This window comes from Girardinichthys multiradiatus, chromosome 1, assembly GCF_021462225.1.
Source record: "Girardinichthys multiradiatus isolate DD_20200921_A chromosome 1, DD_fGirMul_XY1, whole genome shotgun sequence".
Lineage (NCBI taxonomy): Eukaryota > Metazoa > Chordata > Actinopteri > Cyprinodontiformes > Goodeidae > Girardinichthys > Girardinichthys multiradiatus.
In genome coordinates this window covers 41,626,104-41,650,737 of record NC_061794.1, presented here as the reverse complement: position 1 = coordinate 41,650,737, position 24,634 = coordinate 41,626,104, and the positions used below count along the sequence as shown (strand labels likewise).

Genomic DNA, 24,634 nt, shown 5'->3' with positions numbered 1-24,634 from the left:
ATAACACTAAATATGAAGACTCTTCTTTGTCAGTGAGCCAAGGAAGATTCTGTATTTTACATTAGGAAATACGGAGGTTCTAAAACATTATACAATGTTATACAAAGAATCATTTCTATATTGGGTTTTGTTTTCTCTCAAAACTATTTTAAGTTTCATTAAATGTTAACTGAGATCTACTCTGGCCACTTGTAGAATACAGCAATGCCATAGTTAGAATTAAAAATAAAACACGTTTTATTACTCAGCAGTGGGTGGCTGATAGGCTCTTCAGCTACTATAATCTTCTACACATTACTCTAAACCTTCACATTGAAACAGGAAGCTGCACTAAAAAAAGAGGCAGCAGCTTATGTTCACATTGTGTTTAGAGTAGCGGCAGGTCTTCTCATGTTGTTGAGGCTACGGAGGAGCGTTGTGGACTCGGTCGCATTAAAAACCTAAGTAAGTAACTTTATGATACTATTTCTGAGATGTTTTAAATAAACTGAGGCAGATTTGTTGAACCCATGTGAATGTGCTCGACATCAGATTGTCAGATCTGATAAACTAAATTAAGTCTATTAAAGTTTTGGAAAACTTAAAACTGGAATTATTTAATGTATATTTAAAATAAATAAATTAGGTTAAGTTATGTAAGTGTAACTTTCTTTGTTTTATACCTTCACCCGGTGCTTTCCAGCCTCGTTTCACTTCATTCTTTACCGCTAATGCAAGTCCTCAAATGACACTGAAAATAGAATCACAACCTTTTTTTGTTTGAAAACATTTTACTTACAGCCTTAACTGTATTTTTAGGGCCCGTATAAAATGATATAAGAAGAATTGGTAGAGGATTTTTTCTCTTTAATGGGTTGGCTAAGTTGTTGTATGAAAGCAAAAATGGAAAAACTCAATGGAAACATGTTTGTCTCGCCTCACTTACAGGAGACGTTGATTTCTGGAAATCAACCTACATTTCTTTTTTCTACAAAAACTGATCTGAAAAGAAACCAAAAATCCACCACAGCTCTTATAATGAGCCAGATAAACTGCACCGACCCTGAAGCAAAGTTCCAGTACCATCTCTTTCCTACGGTCTACATCCTGGCCTTAGTTGTGGGCCTGCCGGGAAATCTGGTGGCGCTTTTCGTCTTCACCATCCGAATCAAATCTCGCACGGCCTTCAGTGTCTACATCAGCAACCTGGCCATGGCGGACATCGTCATCCTCTGCACACTGCCCTTCAGGATCCACTACCACCTCCACAAGAACAACTGGGTATTCGGAGACTTCGCCTGTCTTGTCACAGGGACTCTGTTCTTTGCCAACATCTACATGAGCATCTGCTTCATGACTTGCATCTGCGTGGACCGCTACATGGCCACAGTGCATCCACACACCTATCTGAGAATGCAAAGCCCCAAATGCTCTCTGGTGGTGAGTGTGGGACTGTGGTGTTTTGGTGGAGCAGCTATACTGATCTTCATCCTCATGGGTCCACTGGAAAGTGGGGATGACTCTTCGGGGCACAGCTGTTTCGAGAACTTTGCCCAGAGAGAGTGGAACGAGCGCCTGAGGGCATACAGTATAGTCAGCCTGGTCTTTGGCTCCCTGTTACCCTCCATAATCATCCTGGTCTGTTACCCGCTGGCAGCCAATCGCATTTCTATGATCGGCACCAAAACAGCCCAGAAGGCTGTACGGGTCATCTACACCATCCTGGCCATCACCGTTGTCTGCTTCCTGCCCAACCATGTGGTCTACCTGCTGCACCTCCTTCAGCGCCTGGGGGTCATCCAGAGCTGCTCTATCCGGGCTTCCATCTACAACGCCAGACGAGTTACCATGGCGCTCGTCACCCTCAACACATGCCTGGACCCTGTGCTCTACTACATGACCACCAGCTACTTCAGGTGGGAGCATCTAAAACGGACGTGGCTGTGGGGGATGGTGAGCAGGAGAAGGGGCGTGTACACCATCTCAGTGACCTGAAAGGGAAAATGGCACCTTAAATTGTAAATGTAAAGAGACCCCTGTAAAATGCCAGGTTTTTGTGATTTAGAACTTCAAGGATAGAGGATAATTCTGCCATCACCATGTTTCACTATGACTATGGTGGGGTTTTCTTTTTGGTAAGGTTTCGGCAACACATACCAAAAGGTTTGTTTGGTTTCATTGGACCATACGATACTCTCCCAGATGTTTTTGGTGGACTTTAATCAGGCCTACATGTTTTCTTGGGAAGAAAATACTTCTATCTTGCAAACATACTTACGTACCTAATACATGAAATTGCTGTCACAAGTAAAACCAGCAGTAGTTGCTAGGAAATCCTGCAGCTCCTTTATTGTTGCTATAGGGCTTCTGTGAACCTCTGACCACTTTGCATCTTCGCTTTTGGTCAATTTTAGAAAGACACCAAATTCTTGTAATGTTGGATTTCTTAATTTATTCTTTTCTCATGGTGATGTTTTTAATCAGATTCCCTACTAGTTATAACAGGTGTAAACTCATGCAAACTGAGAGCTGATGTAGAATCAAAGGTTGCTTCAACGAAAAATGGGCAAACTTACAAAGAACTTCAGCTTTTTATTTCTTATATTTTCCTACTAATGGGTTTGATGTTCAACTGAATTTTAGAGGATACACAGTATATCACATTAATGGTGGAAGAAGCAAGGTCTCTTTTTTTCTTGTCACAAAAACGTAACATTTTAACTTGGGTGTACACATTTATATCCACTGTAGATGTCAATACACAACAGTAAATAACTTAAACACTGGATATATAGGTACAACATTACACAGTGAAGCTTTTTCTGTAAAACTGTTTATAATGGTGGAATCTTTCAAAATAAAATCAAAATCTGAATTTCTCTTGGAGTTTCAGTCATCGGATGAACAGGACAGGAGCAGTCGTAGTTGTCGCAGTTCCTCTGCTTAGAAAAGGAAGCAGCTCTGGTCTCAATGTGTATGTTGACAAGACGAAAATTGACATTTTCTGCACTGGAGAGCAAGAGACAGAAAGTTTTCATGAAGAGTCCCATCCTTTACAGCGCTTTAAAATAAACAAAAACCAAAAATCCAGACCAGCAGAGTCAAGTTGGAAGGCCCTTTTTGAGCAGAGATGAGAGGTAGCTTCCCAGATCTTCATCCTGATGAGAAATAAAGATGAGAAAAACAGTGATTACACAACAAAACAAGTAAACAAGTCACCAACTGAGGATGATTTAAATGCTGTTTAGACATTGTGATCTATTACAATGAAGACCATACACATGTATCTGAATTCATATTATAATAATCTTCAGTTTCTGTGAAACCAAACATAGGCTTTTTATTCGCCGATATCCTTAATTATCTAAATTTAAAGAAATAAACATTTTGTATGTACAATTAATGCATTATGAGTTTCACTTTTTCAACTAATTACTGTAAATAAAACCTTTTAATGCTAATCAAACTTCTTGAGAAGCACAAAAAAATTCCAAAAAGGAAATTTTTTTTAAAATCTTCTTATACTTTTCACTCTCTTCAAGCAAACAATGATTTAAAAAAAAAAGTTTTTTGGATTTTCTTTTAGTGAGGGAACAATCTTCACAGCCGACACCTACATAAGGTAGAAAAATAACATCAGGTTTCTATTTTTTTCTTTGCGTTATGCCTGGACTACAGGAGATCATGGAAACTCCACCTTCTGGTTTCATTGTTTATTTTTTGTCACTCACAAACTCCTCTCTCATTCTGTCCACCCACTCAAGTACTTTCACTCGTATTGTTAGACCCCTCACCACCAGGACCGCATTTGCACATAAACTTCTATTCGCTCCCTCTGCATTATGGTCAACCCATACCTGCACATGGCAAACATGAAACTGTTCCCCTGCTTGATTTTCAATCACTTTTCTGATCCTCTCTGAGATTAAGTGGATTGTTTCTCTGCAGCTGTTTTTGAATGTTTAGAGCCTTGGATGAATCCCAGCCTCACTGGTAGCAACAAGATTTCACCATAGTCATAAAACCAACCTGTCACTGCTTTGAGCTCTGATTGTGATTAGCGAGGGAGCATTTCATCGCTATATAAAAACGGTTCATGACAGCAACAGCAACTGACACAGAAGAACTGAAAAACAAGCACTGTGATGATATGTGGTTCCCCAATGGTAAATTATATCTCTGCATTAAATCATAATGAGAAAGAGAGCACATGGGCCTCAATTTCATTGCATTGAGTTTGTTCGATATGCTTCACAAACTGCAACAAGGCCGTTATCCCTGCAACCAAAATATTTCCTCGAGTACAACAATATTTTTGGAAAATTAGAACTATATAATGGAACCTTTAAATGACATGAATCTGATTATAAATGTTTCCCAAAAAGGAACAGCATATGACTGCCAAGTACAAATTCCTTGTTAATTTCTTTTTTTTTTTTTTTGATTTTGTGGCACTAGAGGCCTTTATTTTTTCATTTTTCCAACAGTAGGTAGACAGGAAAGAGGGCAAAGGGAGGGAGACATTTGACAAAGGTCGCCAGGTCCAGGACTCGAACCAGGGACAGCCGCATCGAGGACTATAGCCTCTGCACATGGTCGCGCGCTAAAGACAGCTGACGGTGCACCTCTTGCAATCCTGTCTCTGATGTGCACTTTTATGCTCCATGCGCTACATTAGCGCTCGTTAGGTGATTGCCCAGGGCGCCACCTGACTGAGGAGACACAGCTGTGAAATTTTTTTTCTCAGTATGCAGTCATATTTATAAATTACAATGTGTCCTGATGAGGCTCGTTTGTCTGATTAAAAGTAACTTAAGAAAATACAAACCTTTCCGCAGGTATTAAGCATAATTTTCATGAAGCCCACATTTCTGTATTAAAAAATTTTTTTTTCTATTGGTCTGATGTAATATTCTGATCTTTAAATGTTGTATTTTCATTAGCTGTAAGTAAGAAAATCATCATATTAAAAGCTTGAAAACATCAGCCTATGTAGTTCATCATAATATGTGAACTTTTCAATAATATTCTATTTAAATAATATTCTAATCCATTGAATATGCATTGAGTATGTAAATAAACTATTTTGCCAAAATTATTTGCTCACCCATCCAAATAACTGAAATCAGGTGTTTCTCTCTCTGCCATGGCCACGGGTGTATAAAATCAAGCACCTGAGCATGCAGATCGTTTCTACAAACATTTGTGAAAGGGTGGGTCGTTCTCAGGAGCTCCAGTGTGGTACTGTAATAGGATGCCTCCTGTGCAACAAGTCCAGTTGTGAAATTCCCTCGCTCCTAAATATTCCACTGTCATCTATCAGTGGTATTATAAGAAGGAAGAACGACAGCAACTCAGCCATGAAGATGTAGGCCACGTTAACTGATAGAGCGGGGACAGCAGATGCTGAAACACTGTGCACACAGGTCGTTGACTTTCTGCAGAGTCAGTCGCTACAGACCTCCAAACTTCATGTGGCCTTCAGATTACCTGAAGAATAGTGTGTAGAGAGTTTCATGGAATAGGTCTCCATGGCCGAGCAGCTGCATCCAAGCCATGCATTACCAAGTGCAATGCAAAGTGTCGGATGCAGTGGTGTAAAGCACACCACCACTGGACTCTAGAGCAGTGGAGGGACGTTCTGTGGTCTCAGGAGTGACGAATTGCGCTTCTCCATGTGGCAATCTGATGGACGAGTCTGGATTTGGTGGTTCCCAAGAGAACGGTACTTGCCTGATTGTACTGTGGCAGGTGTAAGGTTTGGTGGAGGGGGAATTATGCTGTGGGGTTGTTTTTTACAAGCTGGGCTTGGTTCTTAGTTCCAGTGACAGAAACTCTGAATGCTTCAGCATACCAAGAGATTTTGGACATGCTCCAAACTTTGTGGGAACACCATGGAGATGGCCCCTCCTCTTCCAATGTGACTGTCCACCAGAGCACAAAGCAAGGTCCATAAAGACATGGCTGAGAAAGTTTAGAGGAGCTTGACTGGCCTGCCCTGAGTCCTGATCTCAACCCGACAGAACACCTTTGGGATGAATTATAGCGGAGACACAGAGTCAGATCTTCTCGTCCAACATCAGTCTGTGACCTAAAAAAAATGTGTTTCTGAAAGAATGATCACAAATTCCCATGAACATACTCCTGAACCTCGTGGACAGCCTTCTGAGAAGAGTTAAAAATGTTATAGCTACAAAGGATGGCTGAACGTCACATTGAAACCTATGGATTAGGAATGGGATGTCACATAAATTCATATGTAAGTCAAGGCAGGTGAGTGAATACTTTTGGCAATATAGTGTATATTTGAAATGGTAAAATAATAAAAAAATATATTTTTACTACCATTCAAATATTCTGTAGAAAATAGTTGGCAAATTAACTTCTTGGATTGTGCGTTTATTGATAGTATAATCGAATAGAATATCCTTTATTGTCATTGTCATAAGTACAAAAAAATGAAGAAAAAGCTATTGGATCAGTGCATGAGAGCAGTTTGTTAAAAATATAAAATAAAAACACACATATACACATGACTGTAACAGATCAAACAGAGCGTGACCCGGGTGAGAAGTGTCCTACTGACCGGAAAAGCCTAGAGCAGCTGCAGCTGTGAGGAAGAGACCTGCTTTTAATGCTATCCAGTAGGAACTCCTCCCTCTTTGTCAGATTAGTTGCGCTTCTCTGAATGTAGTACCTGGTGCGGGTCTGACCTTCTTGTATGATAAGGCTATTTCTAAGATTAGCTTTGTTAAAATGAAGTTACGTTACCTAATAATGCCAACGTAAACGCTGATCCTACAGTGGAACGATGTAGAGAAAACCTCTTTTCTTGTACAAAGTCATCATTTCAACTAGATCATTGCTATGTTAAACTGCTGCAGCTACATGTTAATCTTTGACCGTATAGCAGCATGAAAATCCTATTTATATCTGTCCTTAACAAATGAACACATTTTTTCCAACACGGAGAGCTGCGAAAGAGTCTTTTTCCTGGGCCAATAAAATGGCTAAAACTTGAGCCTTTTCTAAAGCTCCATCGCGACAAAATGTTAATTGTACCTTAAACACAGATTTCATTTGAATATAGTTTTGCAGCATATTTGACTTTTTTAAAACACCAATAGTATCTATTACTAAAAGCTTTATTATTATGGTATAGGTTGTGCAATAAAATATATTAGATAATAAATACTGTTTACACAGCAAATATAGGCGGCAAACATTATTTAGTCAATGTTTTCACATGTATTAAAGCTGGAAGCGATTATTTACATAAACCTTAAGTAGTTGGTGAGAGGTGCAAACCAAACCATAATCTTGCCCTAGGACACCAATATGGCTAGAGCTGGCTGTTTCTCCTGTGCCTGCAGAGGCAGAGGTGTGAGCAGTGGGCAGAAAACAAAGCTTCTCTGTACAGCATCCCCCAAACAAAGCTAAATGTGACGGGAGGGCAGGGGCCCTTAAATAAAATTACGCCAGCAGAAAAAGCTAAAATAACAAGCTTTTGTACATGTCAAAATACAGTAACTAGTTTTAGAAAAAACCCTTTTACTTTTTCCTCTTATTTTATGTAGAAATAATCTCAAGAGATGCTAAGCTACTGTAGTTACACACTTTCTAACACCTCCTGAAACATAAAGGATCTGGATGTTGTCCTAAAAACCTAGTGTGCTGCTGAACACGTGACAAACAGGCTTTGAGAGGCAGAAACAGCAGCTTACTTCACTTGCTATATGAAAGATAGCAAGTGAAGTAAGCTTGAGGATCTTTAATTTTCTGATGTAAAGGCTTGAAAAGCTGTGCTGAACGGGTTCGGATCCACGCTCAAGGTAATCCACCATTTATTGACCCGATTCCAAATTCATAATAATCAGCGCTGAACTTTACAGTGAAATCAAAACTTTTTTTTTTTTTCAAACCAAGGATTATGATTTATTCCAGTCTAGGAAATGTTTCTTTGTACTCCATAAAAGGAATGTACATGTGACATGACTGACGATCACACACAGGACTCACAAGATGCACAGTAGGACAGAGGCTTTGATTTTCATACAGCTGATTGTTTAACACTGTTATGTCAGTATACTAAATAAACAAAAATGCATTTATCAGAACTTCTGGAAAAGTATTTTAAATCTAATTTTTGCAAAATTTTAACCATGATCTAAATAGGAAACAAATCAGGAAAATAAATTTTTTTAAATGTTACATTGGCTCTTGAAAGTACAATCATTTCAATTTGCTGATTATAGAGGAGACGTCTTGTATTTAATAATTAATGCACTTACCTAAGTTTTATTTTCTTGCTTATTTATTTACTTTTGTACTTATTTACCTCCCTTTGTACCAACTGACCTATGTACCTGTGGATCAGTCACAGAAGGTGACATGTCTGTGATCGATCTGGTCCTCAACAAAACTTAATGGTCAACTGCTGACATCCCCTTAGCCCCGCCCACTAATAACAGGAAGTACAATGTTTTACAATGGGAGGTCCATCTTTGACCCTCTTGACCTAATCCACTTCAACCTGAGCTCAATGACAGAAGACAAGTTGATGTAACTTGTTCTCCAGGACCAAGACCTTTGGCCAGAGGGTGTTGATGTGGAAGGGCGACGAAATCCGAAGTCAAGCCATAGCCATACGTTTGGCTCTAATTTACACATATATCATCTGATGTGCACCAAACTGAAAATGATAAATCTTAATCCAGCCCCGAACAGATATTTGGTTAAAATTTGTTGGGCATGGCCTAATTCCTAGACAGCGCCCCCTAGAAGCAATAAAACAATCAGTTCTCATTCGGCTTCCAACTTACAAACTACAAAATAACTCAGTAAAGTCTTCAGGTACTGGAGATCAAAAGTTATTGAAACCTTTTTGCTGCATCAAGTATGTGGGTGTGGCGAAGCCTCAAAATCTGACTTCTCGCCATAAAAGACAAAGGTGTAAAAACTTTCACACACAAAGTGGTAGCTGTACCAAGCTTTCTGAGTGTAATCAGAGATCAGTGTTCAACACATTCACTTTTTACACTCTGACTCATCAGTTTTAAGCTGTGTCTGATGACACAGAACAAAGTGATGTTGAATCTTTCTCTGAACTGTGACTGTTGGCTGGGAAGTGTGGCCGTAGCGGCTTGGCAAATATCAATTTCTTGCCGTTCGGATATGATTGGCTCAAAATCACACATGCATCATCCCGTATGCACCAAACTGAATATGAATCATATTTGTCAACCTGCAAACAGTTGGTCAATTGGGTTAAATTGCAATATGAATCAACCCCCTAAAATATTTGAAAGAGATATATCTCCCTGAATCATTATCAGATCCAGACCACATTTTCTGGGCTTCCTTGTGGACAAGTGTTCAACACACTGGGATAGAAAATGGTGACGTTCCTTTAGCCCCGCCCACTAAGAACAATGTCACAGGTTTCTGTTGTGAATGACTTTCCATGACGGTCTATAGAAGTTTCAAACTTTGTCTAATAACAGATGTTAATTTCAAATGACATTTTCAAAATACTACAGGAAATCTTCATTAATCTATTGCCACCAAACAGGAAGTGAGTACAACTTCCATCAGGAAGGTTGGATTTCAGCCAAATTTTCTTATCAGAGCTGAACTGAGCCTGAATGAATGTAATATCAAGGTTTGTTTATAGAATGGAGTGGCAGGCTCACTGCAGGCGATCAGGTGGCGATGCAGAACACTTTTAGAAACACAGGCCTGGATATGCTGAGGTACGAGGAACGTTCAACGCTGCCTGCAGCTTTAATTGACTAATTATTACTTAACAATTACATATTTTCTTCCTTATTTACTTACCAATGTACTTACTTACCAAGATATTTGCTTGCATATTTATTTACTTATCTATGTACTTACCTGTGTATGTTTTTTCTTACTCTTTAAGTTACGCACATGCAGAGGCTCTGGCACTTTGTAGAAGTATATTTGTTTACCAATATTGTATTTGCAAAAAATTATAAACGATCAATCAAAAAAGAAAAACGTATAAAGAGGAGAAACAAGGTTTTGGTCATTTTTAAATTAGGACTCAGTATCCAGATTTAATTATTTTGTACATATATGTACTTGCTTTTCTTTTTCTTTCGGTTTGATATAACAAAAATGATCTAAAGCAGATTGTAAGGCCACACTTATGGGTCTGTCTGCAATAGGTATCAAATCTGATGAGATCATTTGAACACTAATTAATGCTGCTGTACCTGATAACTCCAGGACAACAGCAGGACTTTGGCGTTGGCGTCTTCGGCCGAAGAGGAGACTTTGATCACGATGGATTCCACCATGACGGTGCCATCAGGGAGGTGCTGGATGGTGTAATCTTTTAGCACACTAAAACCAAAAAACATCCAAAGGAATGCAAATGTATTAAACCCCAGAGGAAGCAGAAAACAGGACAAACATTTAGGATAAGGGGGGAACTGCAAAATAACAACTGCGAGTTGGAGTTGGCCAGGAGTGGACTGCACTAACCTCTTGAGGTGTGTGTATATTCTGTGGAGAGTGTCGGAGTCACTGTGCGGGTCCTGGAACTGCACCCGGCAGGTGAAGCGTAACTGATGCTCGTTGAGGCCCAGCTCTTTCAGGGCCTGCTCCGACGACACCAGCTTCAAGCTCTGCAGTAAAAAGACATCAGCAAAGGAAAAAAAAAACACAGTAACCAGATGAATGCAACAGAAGGTCATAAACAAACCAACAGCAGATGCACTCAGATAAGGGTTTATTAGCTATGACAAGCTAACAGTCATTTAATTAAGGCTGGCTGCCGTTTTCAATTTTAATCTGTATTTTTCCATAGATGTGAAGCAGCAGCATCCTGACTACAGCTGACATTTTAAATGTAAACAGCTGAAATCGTTAAAATTTAAAGTTCAAGCAGATTTATGAAAAAAATAAACCTCTGGAGAACTTGCTGTGATTTCAATCTTTCTAAAAATCTTTCAGCAGAATCTTTCAGTGAAACTGAAATATTTGACCAAAAAACCTTGGCCTACATAACTTTGTAAATGGAAGCAGACATCAAAATGTACTCATGTTAACGTTTTATACTCTTATAACTAATTACAATTTGTAAAAATATTTAAAAAAATAACACAATGACAACTATGGTCACATCTAACAGTTTATTCCTTTAATTACACAGATTTACCAAATTGAATCCATATTTAAACAGATGAGTTTTGACTTTACAACTGAAACAAATGTAATACAGACTGCAAAGTATTCAGAAAGAGTACCTAAATAATAGTAGTAGTAGTAAATGATCAAATGTGATTTTTTTGAAAATCATCTCTATGTATAAAAACAATAAAGCATCATCTCAGCCTTACTCCCATTTCTGCATGATGCTCAGGAACAAAGGGGTCATTTGCTATTTAGGCATTCAACATTGTAATTGTTGCATTAGACAATATAATTAAAGTAAAAAACATTAAAGTTCATCTGAGTATTTTGTTGTAAACCACACCGCTGGATTTACTGCAGCCCTGCTGTTTTTTATTGGTAAGGCGTTCCTGATTAACTGTGTGGTCCAAAACCATGAAAACTTACATTTTCCTTCATGATCAGGGTTCCATGCATGGTGCGGGGCTTTTTAGGATCAGGAAGAGGGCCTTCAAAAAAAAAACAACAAAAAGAATATATAATATCAAACAACCGAATTTATTAACAAATAAACTAGAAATTTCATTTTTTTTCACAAAAACTTGTGGTGGTAAAAATGGCACAAAAAAGATGAATGAGTGTATCTTTGGGGGTGAATCTGCAAAGTTGTTTTTTTTTTATTTCTAGCAGTTTACCTTACTAATAGGATTATTTCCAGTAATATGGTTTGCTTTATTAGTTTCACATTGCATATGATAAAAAATTGGATATATTTATTGTTCTGTCATATTGGATCAGCTTCTATATCCATTTAAATAAACTAATTCAAAGCCTTCTCTGTTTTACCACTTTCACAGTAAATTTGTGGACTTTGCCAAACTCTACTCTGACTTTAAATGGAACCATATCTTTTGGTCAGATGAGTGCGTGGATGAAAGCGGACATTTCTTCAGTGAATTAGGTCTCATTTAAAACAGCTGCAGCTGTGTTTCACATCTGTGTACAGATTACCAACGTGTGTTTAGTTGAATGTGACCATGTGAGCAGGAACTGTTTGCGCTTGTATAAATTTCCAGGAAATGCTTTTACTAATCGTTGCAATTCCCACAAATGCTAGACCTCTATGTAAGCTTTGACACGTTATAGCATAATTAAGACTCAAAGATAACTGTTTTTGGGGTTTTCCGTCTTTGGCTGACTTGTCACCGAATGGCTTTCAAATCTGCCCCTAAAAGGTTTTGTTGGGGTCATCCATTTTGGTCGCACATTTTGACACACGCAGCTCAACAGACGTCGCAGTTCTGACGTCACTGGGAGCATAAACCGGCTGAGATGCAGAGTTTCGTTGCCATTTCCCGCCTGTTTCACAGGACAGCGTATTGGAGGCGCATATCTGGAGAGACAAAAGCTCGCAGGCGAACTTTTGCTCCACAAGGCCATTCCTGGAAGAGCTTGAAAGCTGGAAATCTGTCTGATACGAGAAGATCAGGAGATTTATTTACCGATCGAAGACCACGCCCACACCCGGCGCAGGTGGAAACCCACAGAGGTTCTATGTCCAAGGAGATGAGTTTTCCTCCTTGTTATTCAGTCGACTAACGGTTCATCTTTCCCCCTCCTGGACGGATGAGAAATTACCGTTTTTTCCTTTAATTTGATCATGGAAGTGTGATCCCCCTCCTCTCCTTTTTCTTCAGACCTGATCCCTCTTCGACCGGTGGAGAGCAGAAATCAACCTCAAAGTAAAGTCGTTCTTTTCATAGTAAACCGGATAGGTGCATTTAGAGGTCTGGGCAGGATAAGGCATAGTTAATGTGATGTAGGATCACCAGTAGTTAATCTAAGGTATTAACTTGTTGCATTCAATACCGATTGAATTATGTTGTGCTGAGCTGCGTTTTGATTTGCTGTGCGAGCGCTGCTGAATTGTGCGTGGTTAATGTTTGTCTGGCTGATCTCTAATCAGCCAGGAGTTAGAAGTTGGACTTTTAAAAGTTTTCATTCAAAGCAACTGCAGTCTGGGCCTCGTCCGACCACTCTCTGTTCCAGTTTTATTGCTGGAGATTTTCCACTGAGTTCCCGCCTCAGAGTTTTATGACTCTTTGTCAAGATTTGGGGCGATCAGCTGATAGTGGCTAAAGGGGCGTGGCTCCACCGTTTTATCAGCTGATCGCTGCGATGAGACATCAACACAACAGGAGGATTTCTCTTTCCATTTAACCCAAATTACACATTTTGTCCATAAAACTACTGGTTTGATCTTCATAGACACTAAATGCGCATATATATTTTTCTTTTATTATTATTGTTAGGTAGTCATTTTATTCCCTTTGTGTAGAATGATGCTTGTTAGTTAGGTGAAGGTTTTTGGACCAGAATAATGGTATATCAGGATTATTTGGCTTCAATAAATCTTCATATATATAATTAAGAGAAGCGTTTGTATTTATTTTGTGCAAGAGTGATTTATCTGTCAAAACAAGGTAGAAGTTCCCCCACCTTCGGTGAAGTGGTTGAATAAACAGTGACAGTTGGTGGTTTTGGTTAATAATTTGTTATTATTAAAGAGCTTTGAGCCCATAATCACAACACCAGAGGACATCTCTGATTTCTATTTGTAAGTAATGATTTTTGGTTAAGAAATTATGATTTTAAATTATAATTCTTGATTAATATTAATTAATCAATAATCATAATCCTTACAGTTTTATGGCAATAAACACACTAGGTGGGTTTGGAGTAAAACCAAGATGAATATGTGGAGGATCTACAATTGCCGTTTCCCTTCCAGGTTTCTGGCAAACTTGTTAAAGATCATGCCATCATGACCTTTTGAAATCTTGCAGGAAATTACACACTGAAAAATACTCAAATTAAAGGATGAATTTTTCTACCATTTCAGTGTGAAATTATGCTCTTGCAGTAAAACCTTTTTTTGTTTTTCAGGATTATTAAAAATCTTCACCAGTAGTACAAATAAATGTGGTGACCACTGCATGTAAAACATATTGTTGCATTGATAATGTGTTTGCATCACAATTTCTAATAAAAAGGCTCTACTACTACAATACCAAATAACTTGTTTATTGCCTTCAGTAATCAGGCTGTCTAGGATTTACTAGGTCGACCTTATCATGCCAACTGATCTGGATCAAGTTACTGTATGAAGGCGTTGGGGAACGTATGATGTGTCAAAGGCGAAGAATCAAAATGGTAAACCAAACTGAGTGAAACTCTGTAGGCAGACTGAACCTGAACCACAAAATAAAACCTAACCTCCAAGAGCCATCTCCCTCTTGAGCAGGTTGAGTGACATATCGACAGGAACGCTGGGGTTAGTCATCACGGTCACCGTCTCCCCGTTAGCTGGCATGTAACAGTCTATACCTGCCATTTAAAGATAGTAAAATCACCCAGGCTGGAAAGCCCCTCTGCCCCCAAACGTGTGCGCATCAATGCATTCTTGAAAGCAAAAAAAAAAAACTCCCAGATAATTTGAGGCCGTGACTTCAGCAGCACTTACTGAACTCCTGCTCGATCTTCCCCTTAAGAAACTCCATTTTAATAGCCTCCCCATGCACGAGCAGCATGTTGCGAGGCTCTGCCATGCGGATGAGCTGCATGATGCCCTTTGCATCAGCATGTGCGCTGAAGGACATGTACTCCACCTGCAGCTTCACGTCCAGCTGTAGCAGTTACAGTGAGATATTTTGGATGCAGGAGAAAAACGACAATAACAAGTTGAATTATTTAGTTAATTTCAAACAAGTACTGTAACAAACAATTTTGGGACAGTCCAATATTAATAACCTGATCAATTATGTTTTTTGTAGAAAATAACATTTGAGCTTCATCCTTATTCTTCTGGAAGGAAATACAGATATTTCCTAAAACAATTTCAGGAAGCATCTTTGAATTGTCATTGGAGTTGTAAGATAGATGAGTTATAATGACCTCATTCAACGTGTGAATTAGCTGAGAATAAAAGTAAAATCTTACTGTTGATCTTCCTTCCATCTCCAGTTTTCTTTGCCCATTTAGGATCTTATGACCAATAGTCCCTTGCACACAATACCCTGGCATGATCACCTGTAAAAGAGGTTTTTTATTAATTATTTTACAGAAGTGTTAGTTAAAGAGGATATAAAACCTCATAGTACTGATATAAACAAATACAAAACAGAGAAATATATATTTTTTAATTCTTTCTGAAGGACAGAGAAGTGGTCGCCCCCAAATGATCACCAAGGAGGTGACTTTCATTATTTGCTGTGATTTAGTAGCTTCAGAAACCAGATGGGTTCATAGCCGTATTGTTTTATTATTAAATAAATCTAATTGTTTTGTTAAGAAAAGCCGTTTTTTATGAGCACATGATGAATGGATGCTTACTGAGAAATTGCACTAAAAGGTTGTCCCCAATGATCCAGCTGCGTGGGAAAAGTGGGTGAGTGGGTGGTTTCCGCAGACTAAGTGGTTGTTATTTCTCCTTCTCCACTTGTTTGTGAAAGATTATGAGATAATTCAGAAGCAGAATCTTGGCCTTAAGGCAATAAATTAAACAAGTCAAAGACACAGGGCATAAGCTACCCTGCAGTTCATGCTAAACCTTCAACAGATTGGTTGAACAGAACAGAACATTTAGTTCAGTTCATGACAATCGAGGCAACAGTAGGTGCCGCTGGTGAGAAAAGACATTTTTTAAATAAAAATGTCTTTTGGTGTGATTTTTACTTTTTGTTCTCCGTACTGACATCGGCAGCTTGTTCTGTTAAATTTAAACAGAATTGTCCCCCCTCTCCAAGCGTTCCTCCAGCAAGGTTTTACCCACAATAATCAGCTGGAGCACTGACTCGCTTTTTCCTCAGTGTCTGAGCCAAGTGAATGAGATCCAATTCATATCCAGAAATATCCAATCCAATCAAATCAATTCAAAACAATAATACAGAAAGATGGAAGCGTTATAAACACAGATTAATGTATGTGTAGAAATGTGAGACTTTCAGGTGCTTCCATTCACTGCTGCTGTGTTTTATGCAATTAATGCACGGTACACTGGTATAAAATATCATGAGGACACTGTTGTTTGGAGAAAAGGGAGTACTGATGTTTTCTTGCTTGTCAGAAACTGAGTAGAAACTATTGATTTTCAAAACCTGAGACCTCCCACAGGTGACGATGAAAAATTGTAGATATAACATATTTAGTCCTACAGTGTGTGGTGCCCAGCCACACGGCAAGTGCAACAAACTGCACATGAACAGATTTCACTCACGATCATTCAGATGTCAGGCGGGAAATCTCGCAAACCCTCTCGAGATCAAACGTGAGTTCAGAGTAATTCCCTCCTGTGTTTCTGTCACCTCGCTTTCCTATTGGCTGCATGTCACGTTCACCAGGATGTGTGCCCGTTTGTTCTCGGGGAACACCCCACACGGTAGGATTTCAGGCCAAGACAATCCAACAAGTCGAATATCCCCGATTTGAGGTTGGAGCAGTCCCGACGTCCTTCCGAGCAGACTAGACCACTTATAAAACCACACACAGCAGGAATACCTCAAACGATTATCTTAAGAGCCAACACGATGATTGGGGCATGTCGGACGGGGAAGATCGGGTCAAAAATCGGCATAAAAATCCTGCCATGTAAACCAGGCATAAGTTGTATGAACTTGGATTTGAGCTGGAGCTTTAGTTATCACTACTTTATTATTGAGGGAAACTTTGTGTGTGTATTGATGTTTTTATTTTTCGATAATTTCATTGGAGCCATGTATTGTTTGTGTACAGTGGGATGTTGGATGTAAGTGGAGCTCTTATTGTTTATTATTTGCACTCTTTCTTCTGAAGGACCAGGTCTCCAAATAATGATCATAAAATGGTTGATTTATGTAAACTGTAAAGAAAATTGGGACTTGGTCTTTAAAAACACAGAAAGATGTCCACTTGCATAAGAGACTCACCATGTTCTTCTCATTGCCAGCCCATTTCTTGAATATCTGCAAAGACTGGCCAGCATGCAGCATACCTGGTGTGGCGAACACCACCTGAAGGAGTGAGCTTATTTTAAAAGGGTGGCAGCAGTTTGAAACTATAAAAACCACAAACATCTAGGGGGACAAACTGGCTCACCATTGGTCCAGGATTATCTGCATAGGAGCGATCAAAGGCCTTGATATGTTTAAATTCAAACATGTTTCTCTGCACAAAGGTTTTTCGGATCTTCTGGTTGGTCCATGTTATAAAAAGCTTGTAGTAATGATTGGCTTTCTCTGTTAGCCCAGTGGAAAAGTAGATCGGGGCCTTTAAGTTCATTCTTTCCCTGAGAGGGAGTTGAAGGAAGCCCAATTAGTCAAACAAAATGTTAACATCATGCAATTAGTCTTTCAGGCCTAATAAAATGAATGCATCTTCTATAATGAGCTTTGTATTAGTCATGTGTAACTGCTTCATGCTGAGAGGTTTTATTCTATTTAACTGACATGTCAAAACTCATGTGACAGAAAAAAATTCTTGTATCTGATATCAGGGAACAGGCTGTAATTATCTCCACACATAACGGCCTTCGCTTTCTTATTTCGTCAACATCTGAGATAAAGAGTTTATGTTAAAATGCTGCAAGTTTTGATCCTGATGCTGCTTTTGAAACCAAATTGTACCAAAATGTTTCCAGAAGGATGCAGAGCTCCTGCGCACGTCCCAGGGCAAAAACTGGAATCAGGACCTAGGAAATTTGAAAGCAAAAATGTCGTAGAAGGTTCATAAAATAAAAGAAAACCACATCAAAACACTTCACTGGAGTGAAATTAAGTTTTACCTTTCCTCCTCTTTCTATGGATTCATGAACTTTCTTCAGAAAATCCCTTTCTCTGCACCTTTTTGAGTCACGGATGGTTGTGGCGTACGTCGACTCTGATATTAGGATGTCTGGACGGCATTTATCGATCCAAGCAGCACTAGAAGATTAAGAACTTTATTATCATATGCTGACAGAAATGTCTGGAAAATGAAATTTGTAGGAAACCTGAACTGAATATTGAAAATGTAGCTAGTGCACAATATTAGGCTGAATCCCACAATTATTCTAGGCTTTAACAACATTTTTATAATAATTTAAATTACCAAATAATGCTGCAAACCTAATAAAACATCTTAAAAATTGCATATGGAATGCTAATTTTGTGAGATAGGAAGTTTGGGTTTTCATGAGCTGTGTGCCAAAATCATCCGTATTAAGACAATATGAAATATTTCAGTTAGTGTCCAATGAATCTAAAATATATGAATGTTAAATTTTCATCATGACATTATGGAAAATAATAAACTTTATCACAATATGCTAATTTTTTTAGAAGGACCTGTACCAAGGAATGCACTGGAAACACTTTGTCACCATCTAGTGGGGAGTGATACAAATTATGCCTAATTTTGCAAATTAGCATCAAAGTACTTATCTTTTAATATTTAATATGCAATTACCAATATGTACTACAATGTAACATCTGCTTGACAGCTAAAACACTATTAATTTCAGGACTTAACTTTAATGTTTCATTGTAAAAACTATGTAGGCAGAAGGATAATATTTGTCTTATGTTTTGAGGAAGAGTATTCTGTTCAATTCAATTCAAAGATACTTTATTGATCCCTGAGGGAAAATTAGAATTTCAGTACAACCCATCCAAACATACATCATGACACAAGACAAGGAGGGAACGGGTCACCGAGGCTTTGCTGCCCACTCGCAGGCGCTGCCCTTGTTAGATGAAAAAAGAAGCCACATTAGGTAAGTAGAGGGAAAAAAAATCATATTTCACACTTTATCCTTCGCAGGATACAGTTTGAGATTGCAAAAAACCTCAGCACAAAGAAGCAACAAGTTGACAAAACAACATCATGCCGGGAACGGTGAAGGTGGTGTGAGGGGGTGCATATGTTTATCTTGAGCATGTGTGTGTGTGCAAGTGAGTGTGTGCAAGTAAGTCCATGAAGCACTGTCACAGAGGCCATTGTCCTTGATGGTTCGTTGGAATGTTCATCAACCGGCCACAAAGTTCTGAGCAGTTCTGAGTTCTAAGCAGCTTCCCTCAGGGAAGGGAGGGAGCAGAGCGTCATGTTTACATAACTTCCAGGAGAAGTTGAAGATAGCCAGCCATCAAGGCCGTGCAGGGGAGCCAGATTCAGAAAAACAATAATTATTTGGGTTAGGCTGACTCTTAATCTTCCGTCAGCCTTGAGAGTTGGAGTTTTTAATAGGAAAAATATCATATTCTACAGTAACAAATCTGACTTTTTGGCAGAATAAAGTCAATTTTTCAATCATTTATTCTCACTACTAAAAATTTAAGCAATGCGTTTTGATTTTTCACATGCTCCTCTAAAGCCCCAAGGGGCAGCCTTATCCAACACAGCTGCTTAATATGGATGAATTACCCCTTTGGGATGTCATAAAGTTCTGCAGGGGCCTGGTAATAACCCGCTAATAGAAATCATGTGTGCCGATCCAGGAAAACAACAAAAACAAGATTTCCTTTTATGTTTCAGAAGTAAATAATAGGATTCGTCCATGATATACAAAAGAATACTTATGAAAAATATTTTTAACTTATACCCTTAACTTACAACTTACTTAATAACATCAAAAATTTTAACATAGCATTCATAACTGAACATGGGAACTTCATAGAAAAATATGGAGGCAATGAATGAACAGACATTCAAATTTAAGACCTAACTAAATTAAATAATTAAAAGTCTGGGATGGAAAATCTGGACATGTTTAAGACCTTTTAATAGCTAGAAATGCCTTAATTGAATTCAAGACTTTTCAGGAATATTTAAAACCCTGTAAAAACTCAGGAAGTCGACCAGTCTGTATTTGGACACCACTGGTCCAGATGAGGCTGTTCCCCACCCAGTCCCTCTCTCTAACGGACGTCTAATGCCAACATAAATCTCCCTAAACATATTTTTATGTACTCTGCTCTGGGAAAACAAGCATCTTGTATAGTTTTGCAGATGTCACTGAGGTTTACCTTGCCCTTAGAACCACATTTGCAACGACCAGCCTTTTGCTGGCCGACGCTGATTTACTCTGTGATCTAACTTACTAATTCTAGTTGTTATTTTTCTTAAAACCACAAAACATAAAAAAGGAAATATTTACAGCAGTTCTTTAACAGGGGTGGTAGTTTGGAATCCAACAGAAAATGAAGGAATTACAAGATTAAACCACTTTATGCAACAAAGCATGTTTCCTTAACCTTTCAATGGTAATATTAATAATAAAAATAAAGTGCATCACAGTACAACCTGTTGGTTGGAGGTCTTAGTTGTGATGAATTTAATTAACAGGAATAATATGTTTATTTTTGTATATGAATAATCAGAGTCGCTCTAGGGAATATGATCAAATTATGTATTATATTTCATGGTTTTTAATGGATTTCAGAGGCCAATGGATCTAAGCTGGATCATGTCAACAAACTACACATTCTTCTTATGCCTCCCTGCAGGGACAGCTCTTTTAAACCTTTCTTTTAAGTTTCTAATAGAACCAGGATACATGTTTCTGTATCTAAATGTGTAAAATTTCCACATTTCTTTTCAACATGTAATTGACTCAAAGTAAAGCTTTCAAAGCTCTCTTTGGCTTCTCTAGATGAGAAGTAAAAACATGAGAAGCATTTGATGAATCATATCTGCTTCATCCTTTATCAAATACAGCATTGTGCTGCAATTTACATAATATTTTATGACTACCGATGAAAAAAGGGAAAGGCAACTTACCCTAAATGCCTGTCGGGTGTCATGTTATAGTCCCCCTAAAGCAGATAAGGAGGTTTCTCAGAGGATGCAGCCACTAAAATCTCCCACTGTGACACAGTTCAAACTTGTTTACACTCACCGTGTAGACCACAGACTCTGATCCCACTTTGATATGCACCATAGCAGCTCCCAGGACATGGCCTGCGTAGTACGCCTTGATCTCCAGCTCATCATCCACCTGCCAGGAGCACAGCAGAAACAGCTTGATTTGCCATCAAAAGGGGTGAGCAGCTAGCGCAGAACAAGATGGGACTAGATAAAGCGGTGTAAAATAGGGAACATTGGAAAATACATGACTTTAGCACAGCACCTGGACAGTTTGGTGGAGGTTCAAAGGAATCACTTTCTTCATGCAGTCCTTGATCATCTGCGAGGTGAAGAAGTTGGTTTCTCCCTTTTTGTCAACAGTGATCTTCCGGAAATCTTCAAGTAAAATGGGACAAATGGCCTTGGTGGGATGGGTCATGTAGATGGGCCCATCGTAGCCCACCATCTCGCTCATATAAGGCAGGGCGCCGCAGTGGTCCAGGTGAAAGTGGCTGAGCATCAGAGTAGGTGGAAAAAGGTTAAACAAACAGATTAGTTATATGAATGTTTTCAGAATGGAGAAATAAAGAAAAACTCAACAAACCTGATGATCACGCAGTCTAAGAAGTCTGTCAGACGCCCGTTCTGTGTTATATAGGAGAAATCTGGGAAACGCCTCTGGAATAAAAAACAGTCATTGTCCATATAACATATGTGCTCTATGTCTATGGGCATGTTTGAAAAAAAGATTTTCAGAAAAGTGAACTAAACAACTAAAACAACACCCTTCAAAGAAGACAAGAAGCATAAAATTTAAAAGTACAAAATGGCCTTTATCTACAACAAAAGTTAAGATGTTATGGTTTAATAAACACTGGCCATAAATAAACTATGTAAAAATGTACAAAATGTTTCAGTGTCTGTCGAAAAACCAGCATCAGTTGGAATGAGAGCAAACCAGAAACATCTGTTAAGAGATGGTTAGTCATGTTTTACAGTTACGTATTTTCACCAAATTGTTATAAGCTATTTTTATGTAATGAATGATCCTGACCCAATAATGAGCCATTCTCAGAGATTTTTACCTACAATTAACTGTTATATCTATTATGCTATGCTAATACAGGATTACAATCATATGAAAATAATGGGTCGCCGTACATCTTTATAACATATCTGGACATATGGACATTTCATAACACGTTTAACAATACTGATACACTGAAGTAATATAATTAAAATAATTTTAGTGAAATGTGTTCAAAATGCAATTTGATTAAATTAGGGCACCCCTACATTTATGCCCTCAGAAAATAGCTAAAATGACACAGAAGCATCACATCAGATGAAAATGATTAGAATATTGTTACCCAGTATTTTGAAAGAGGTCTGCAGAGTTAAAACCTCAAATATTTAGGTTGGTGTGCTCCTGACTGTTGTGAACACCATGGTAAGATTGAAAGAGGTGTCGTAGGCCTTCAGAAAAAGAACTGTGGCAGCTTATGAGTCTAGTACGGGATTGAAAGAGGTCTTAAAAAAATCAACATGTAGGCAAAGTGGTCTACAACTGGAGGACGTTCAAAACAACTCTGGTCTTACAAGCATGTTTAACATGAAAGTATATCACAAGGTGCCAGGTCTCCAGAAACCCTAAAATACCATCTTAGGATCTACAGCAGGCTCTTGTTACTGCTGAAATGAAAGGCCAGAACTTCTGGAAAGATGTATGTGGAATAGATGAGTCCAAAATCGAATTATTTGGACACCAGAACATCAGATATATTTGGCATAAAAAATGTCAGGACATATATAAAAACAAAATTAAAGGTGTAGTAGAACTGGACCCTGGAACATGGTAACGACCCAAACACACCAGTAAAACCACCAAGGACAGGTAGAGAATTAAGACGGACAAGTCTGGAGTCAAGTCAAAGCCCAGATCTTGATCTTATCCAGTTGCTCTGAGGTGACTTAAAACATGGGGCAAAAGAAACCCTCGAAACATCTTGTGGTGTAGTAGTGAGGCAAACCTTTCTGACTGATGTCAGGGAGAGGTAGATGGCTACAAGTAGCATCTCACTGAAGTAATTTCAGCCGAAGGAGGTGAGAGCAGCTATTAGCTGGTAGGTCATCCTATGTTATTTTCTTAGTTAAAACATACATTTTTGCATAAAAATGTTAATTGTTGGTGTTTACCTGTAATTAAATCACATTATTTTCCAGAAACAAAATAGGAGACGTGTGAACATTTCTTTTGAACTTAATAATTAAAGACATGACAAAAGTTTTCACATGACTGTATGCTCCTGTAGCAAAAAATGTATTTATTTTAAGGCTTTTTACACATCTTTACTAAGGGTACCATTAAGTGTAGCGCAAGTACGTCTTGTGGACGGTTTAAATCCAAATGGCTGTCCCATGTTAGGTTGTACTTGTCTGATGCCTGGACGTTTCAAAGACATATACACTGTAAGTATTTATATTGATTATGTCCTCTGCAAAATATTCCCACTTACATCGTCGTTGTATCCCATGTGCATCCCACAGTCCAGCATGAGGTTTTTGCCTCCGATGGAGACGAGGATGCAGCTGCGACCGACATCCTGTCCAGCACCTTGGATAGGGAACACAGAAACTTAGAAACCACAAACAATTCTCAGCCAATTCACCAAATGAGTGATAGTCGTTTGAGGCAATTTGATTTTATTATCTATGTAGATACACAAAACACTGAAGCATTGCTACTGGAAGAGAGTAAGAAACCTGCCACAGCTCTGACGTTATCCAACTTAAGATGTAATGTTGACGGAACTAGCTTAGCATCGGGCTAACAAGCTACAGTACTCACCTAAAGGTGTTACTTTAATTTCTGGCATATTTATGTCACCTGCCCGCTGCCGGACTCTGTAGACAGAATATTGCCACTGAGTTCTTATAATAGTTTATCTACATCCAATAAAAAAAACTCACAAAATTAGGAAGAAATGCTCGCGGTTAAAACTAGTACATGCGTTTGTTTCACAACTGTATTCCAAGGTATTAAGCTAGGCGGCTAATATTGAACTTCCGTTGAGGGCTTTCAAAATAAAATCCATTCGCAACCATTCTTTAAACTCAGGTGCCTACACGTCCCTTCAGTATGGTACCAGGGTAATAGTACCAGTTAAACAGAACCACCAGTATATATATATTTTTAATTAAAGCATAAATGGAATGCAAGCGTTTTGAAGCCAGGCTTTACAATTTTTGCTTTGGAAGATTTTTGTATGAACTCAGTTGTGAATAGCTTAATCTTGAAAATACAGGTCCTTCTCAAAATATTAGCATATTGTGATAAAGTTCATTATTTTCCATAATGTAATGATGAAAATTTAACATTCATATATTTTAGATTCATTGCACACTAACTGAAATATTTCAGGTCTTTTATTGTCTTAATATGGATGATTTTGGCATACAGCTCATGAAAACCCAAAATTCCTATCTCACAAAATTAGCATATTTCATCCGACCAATAAAAGAAAAGTGTTTTTAATACAAAAAACGTCAACCTTCAAATAATCATGTACAGTTATGCACTCAATACTTGGTCGGGAATCCTTTTGCAGAAATGACTGCTTCAATGCGGCGTGGCATGGAGGCAATCAGCCTGTGGCAC

At 38.5% G+C, this 24,634-nt stretch overlaps 2 protein-coding genes across 2 annotated transcripts; one reads left to right on the top strand and one right to left on the bottom strand.

Annotated features, from left to right (window-relative positions):
- The first annotated feature begins 325 nt into the window (after window positions 1-325).
- On the top strand, window positions 326-3,052 carry LOC124873890 (lysophosphatidic acid receptor 4). The gene is made up of 2 exons (XM_047374921.1): window positions 326-444; window positions 928-3,052. The coding sequence occupies exon 2, from the start codon at window positions 1,018-1,020 to the stop codon at window positions 1,972-1,974; it is 957 nt and encodes a 318-aa protein (XP_047230877.1). The 5' UTR covers window positions 326-444; window positions 928-1,017; the 3' UTR covers window positions 1,975-3,052.
- Window positions 2,552-24,035, bottom strand: ints11 (integrator complex subunit 11). Its single transcript, XM_047374913.1, has 18 exons — window positions 23,825-24,035; window positions 23,493-23,590; window positions 21,581-21,654; window positions 21,260-21,488; window positions 21,029-21,127; window positions 20,911-20,945; window positions 17,939-18,077; window positions 17,781-17,845; window positions 17,254-17,443; window positions 17,085-17,168; window positions 15,121-15,210; window positions 14,645-14,807; window positions 14,398-14,508; window positions 11,569-11,630; window positions 10,492-10,634; window positions 10,221-10,350; window positions 3,073-3,137; window positions 2,552-2,988 (listed from the first exon to the last, which is right to left on the bottom strand). Exons 1-17 carry the CDS (start codon window positions 23,850-23,852, stop codon window positions 3,081-3,083), a joined length of 1,797 nt encoding a protein of 598 aa, XP_047230869.1. The 5' UTR covers window positions 23,853-24,035; the 3' UTR covers window positions 2,552-2,988; window positions 3,073-3,080.
- Window positions 24,036-24,634: the final 599 nt, after the last annotated feature.

Coding starts and splice junctions, on each gene's coding strand:
- LOC124873890 (XM_047374921.1), top strand. CDS start 1,018: ATGAGCCAGATAAACTGCACCGACCCTGAAGCAAAGTTCCAGTACCAT.
- ints11 (XM_047374913.1), bottom strand. CDS start 23,852: ATGCCAGAAATTAAAGTAACACCTTTAG. Junction 18,078..20,910: donor ACACCCGACAGGCATTTAGG/GTAAGTTGCCTT, acceptor TTAATCTTCTAG/TGCTGCTTGGATCGATAAAT. Junction 10,635..11,568: donor CCCTGATCATGAAGGAAAAT/GTAAGTTTTCAT, acceptor TTTTTACTGCAG/AGCTTGAAGCTGGTGTCGTC.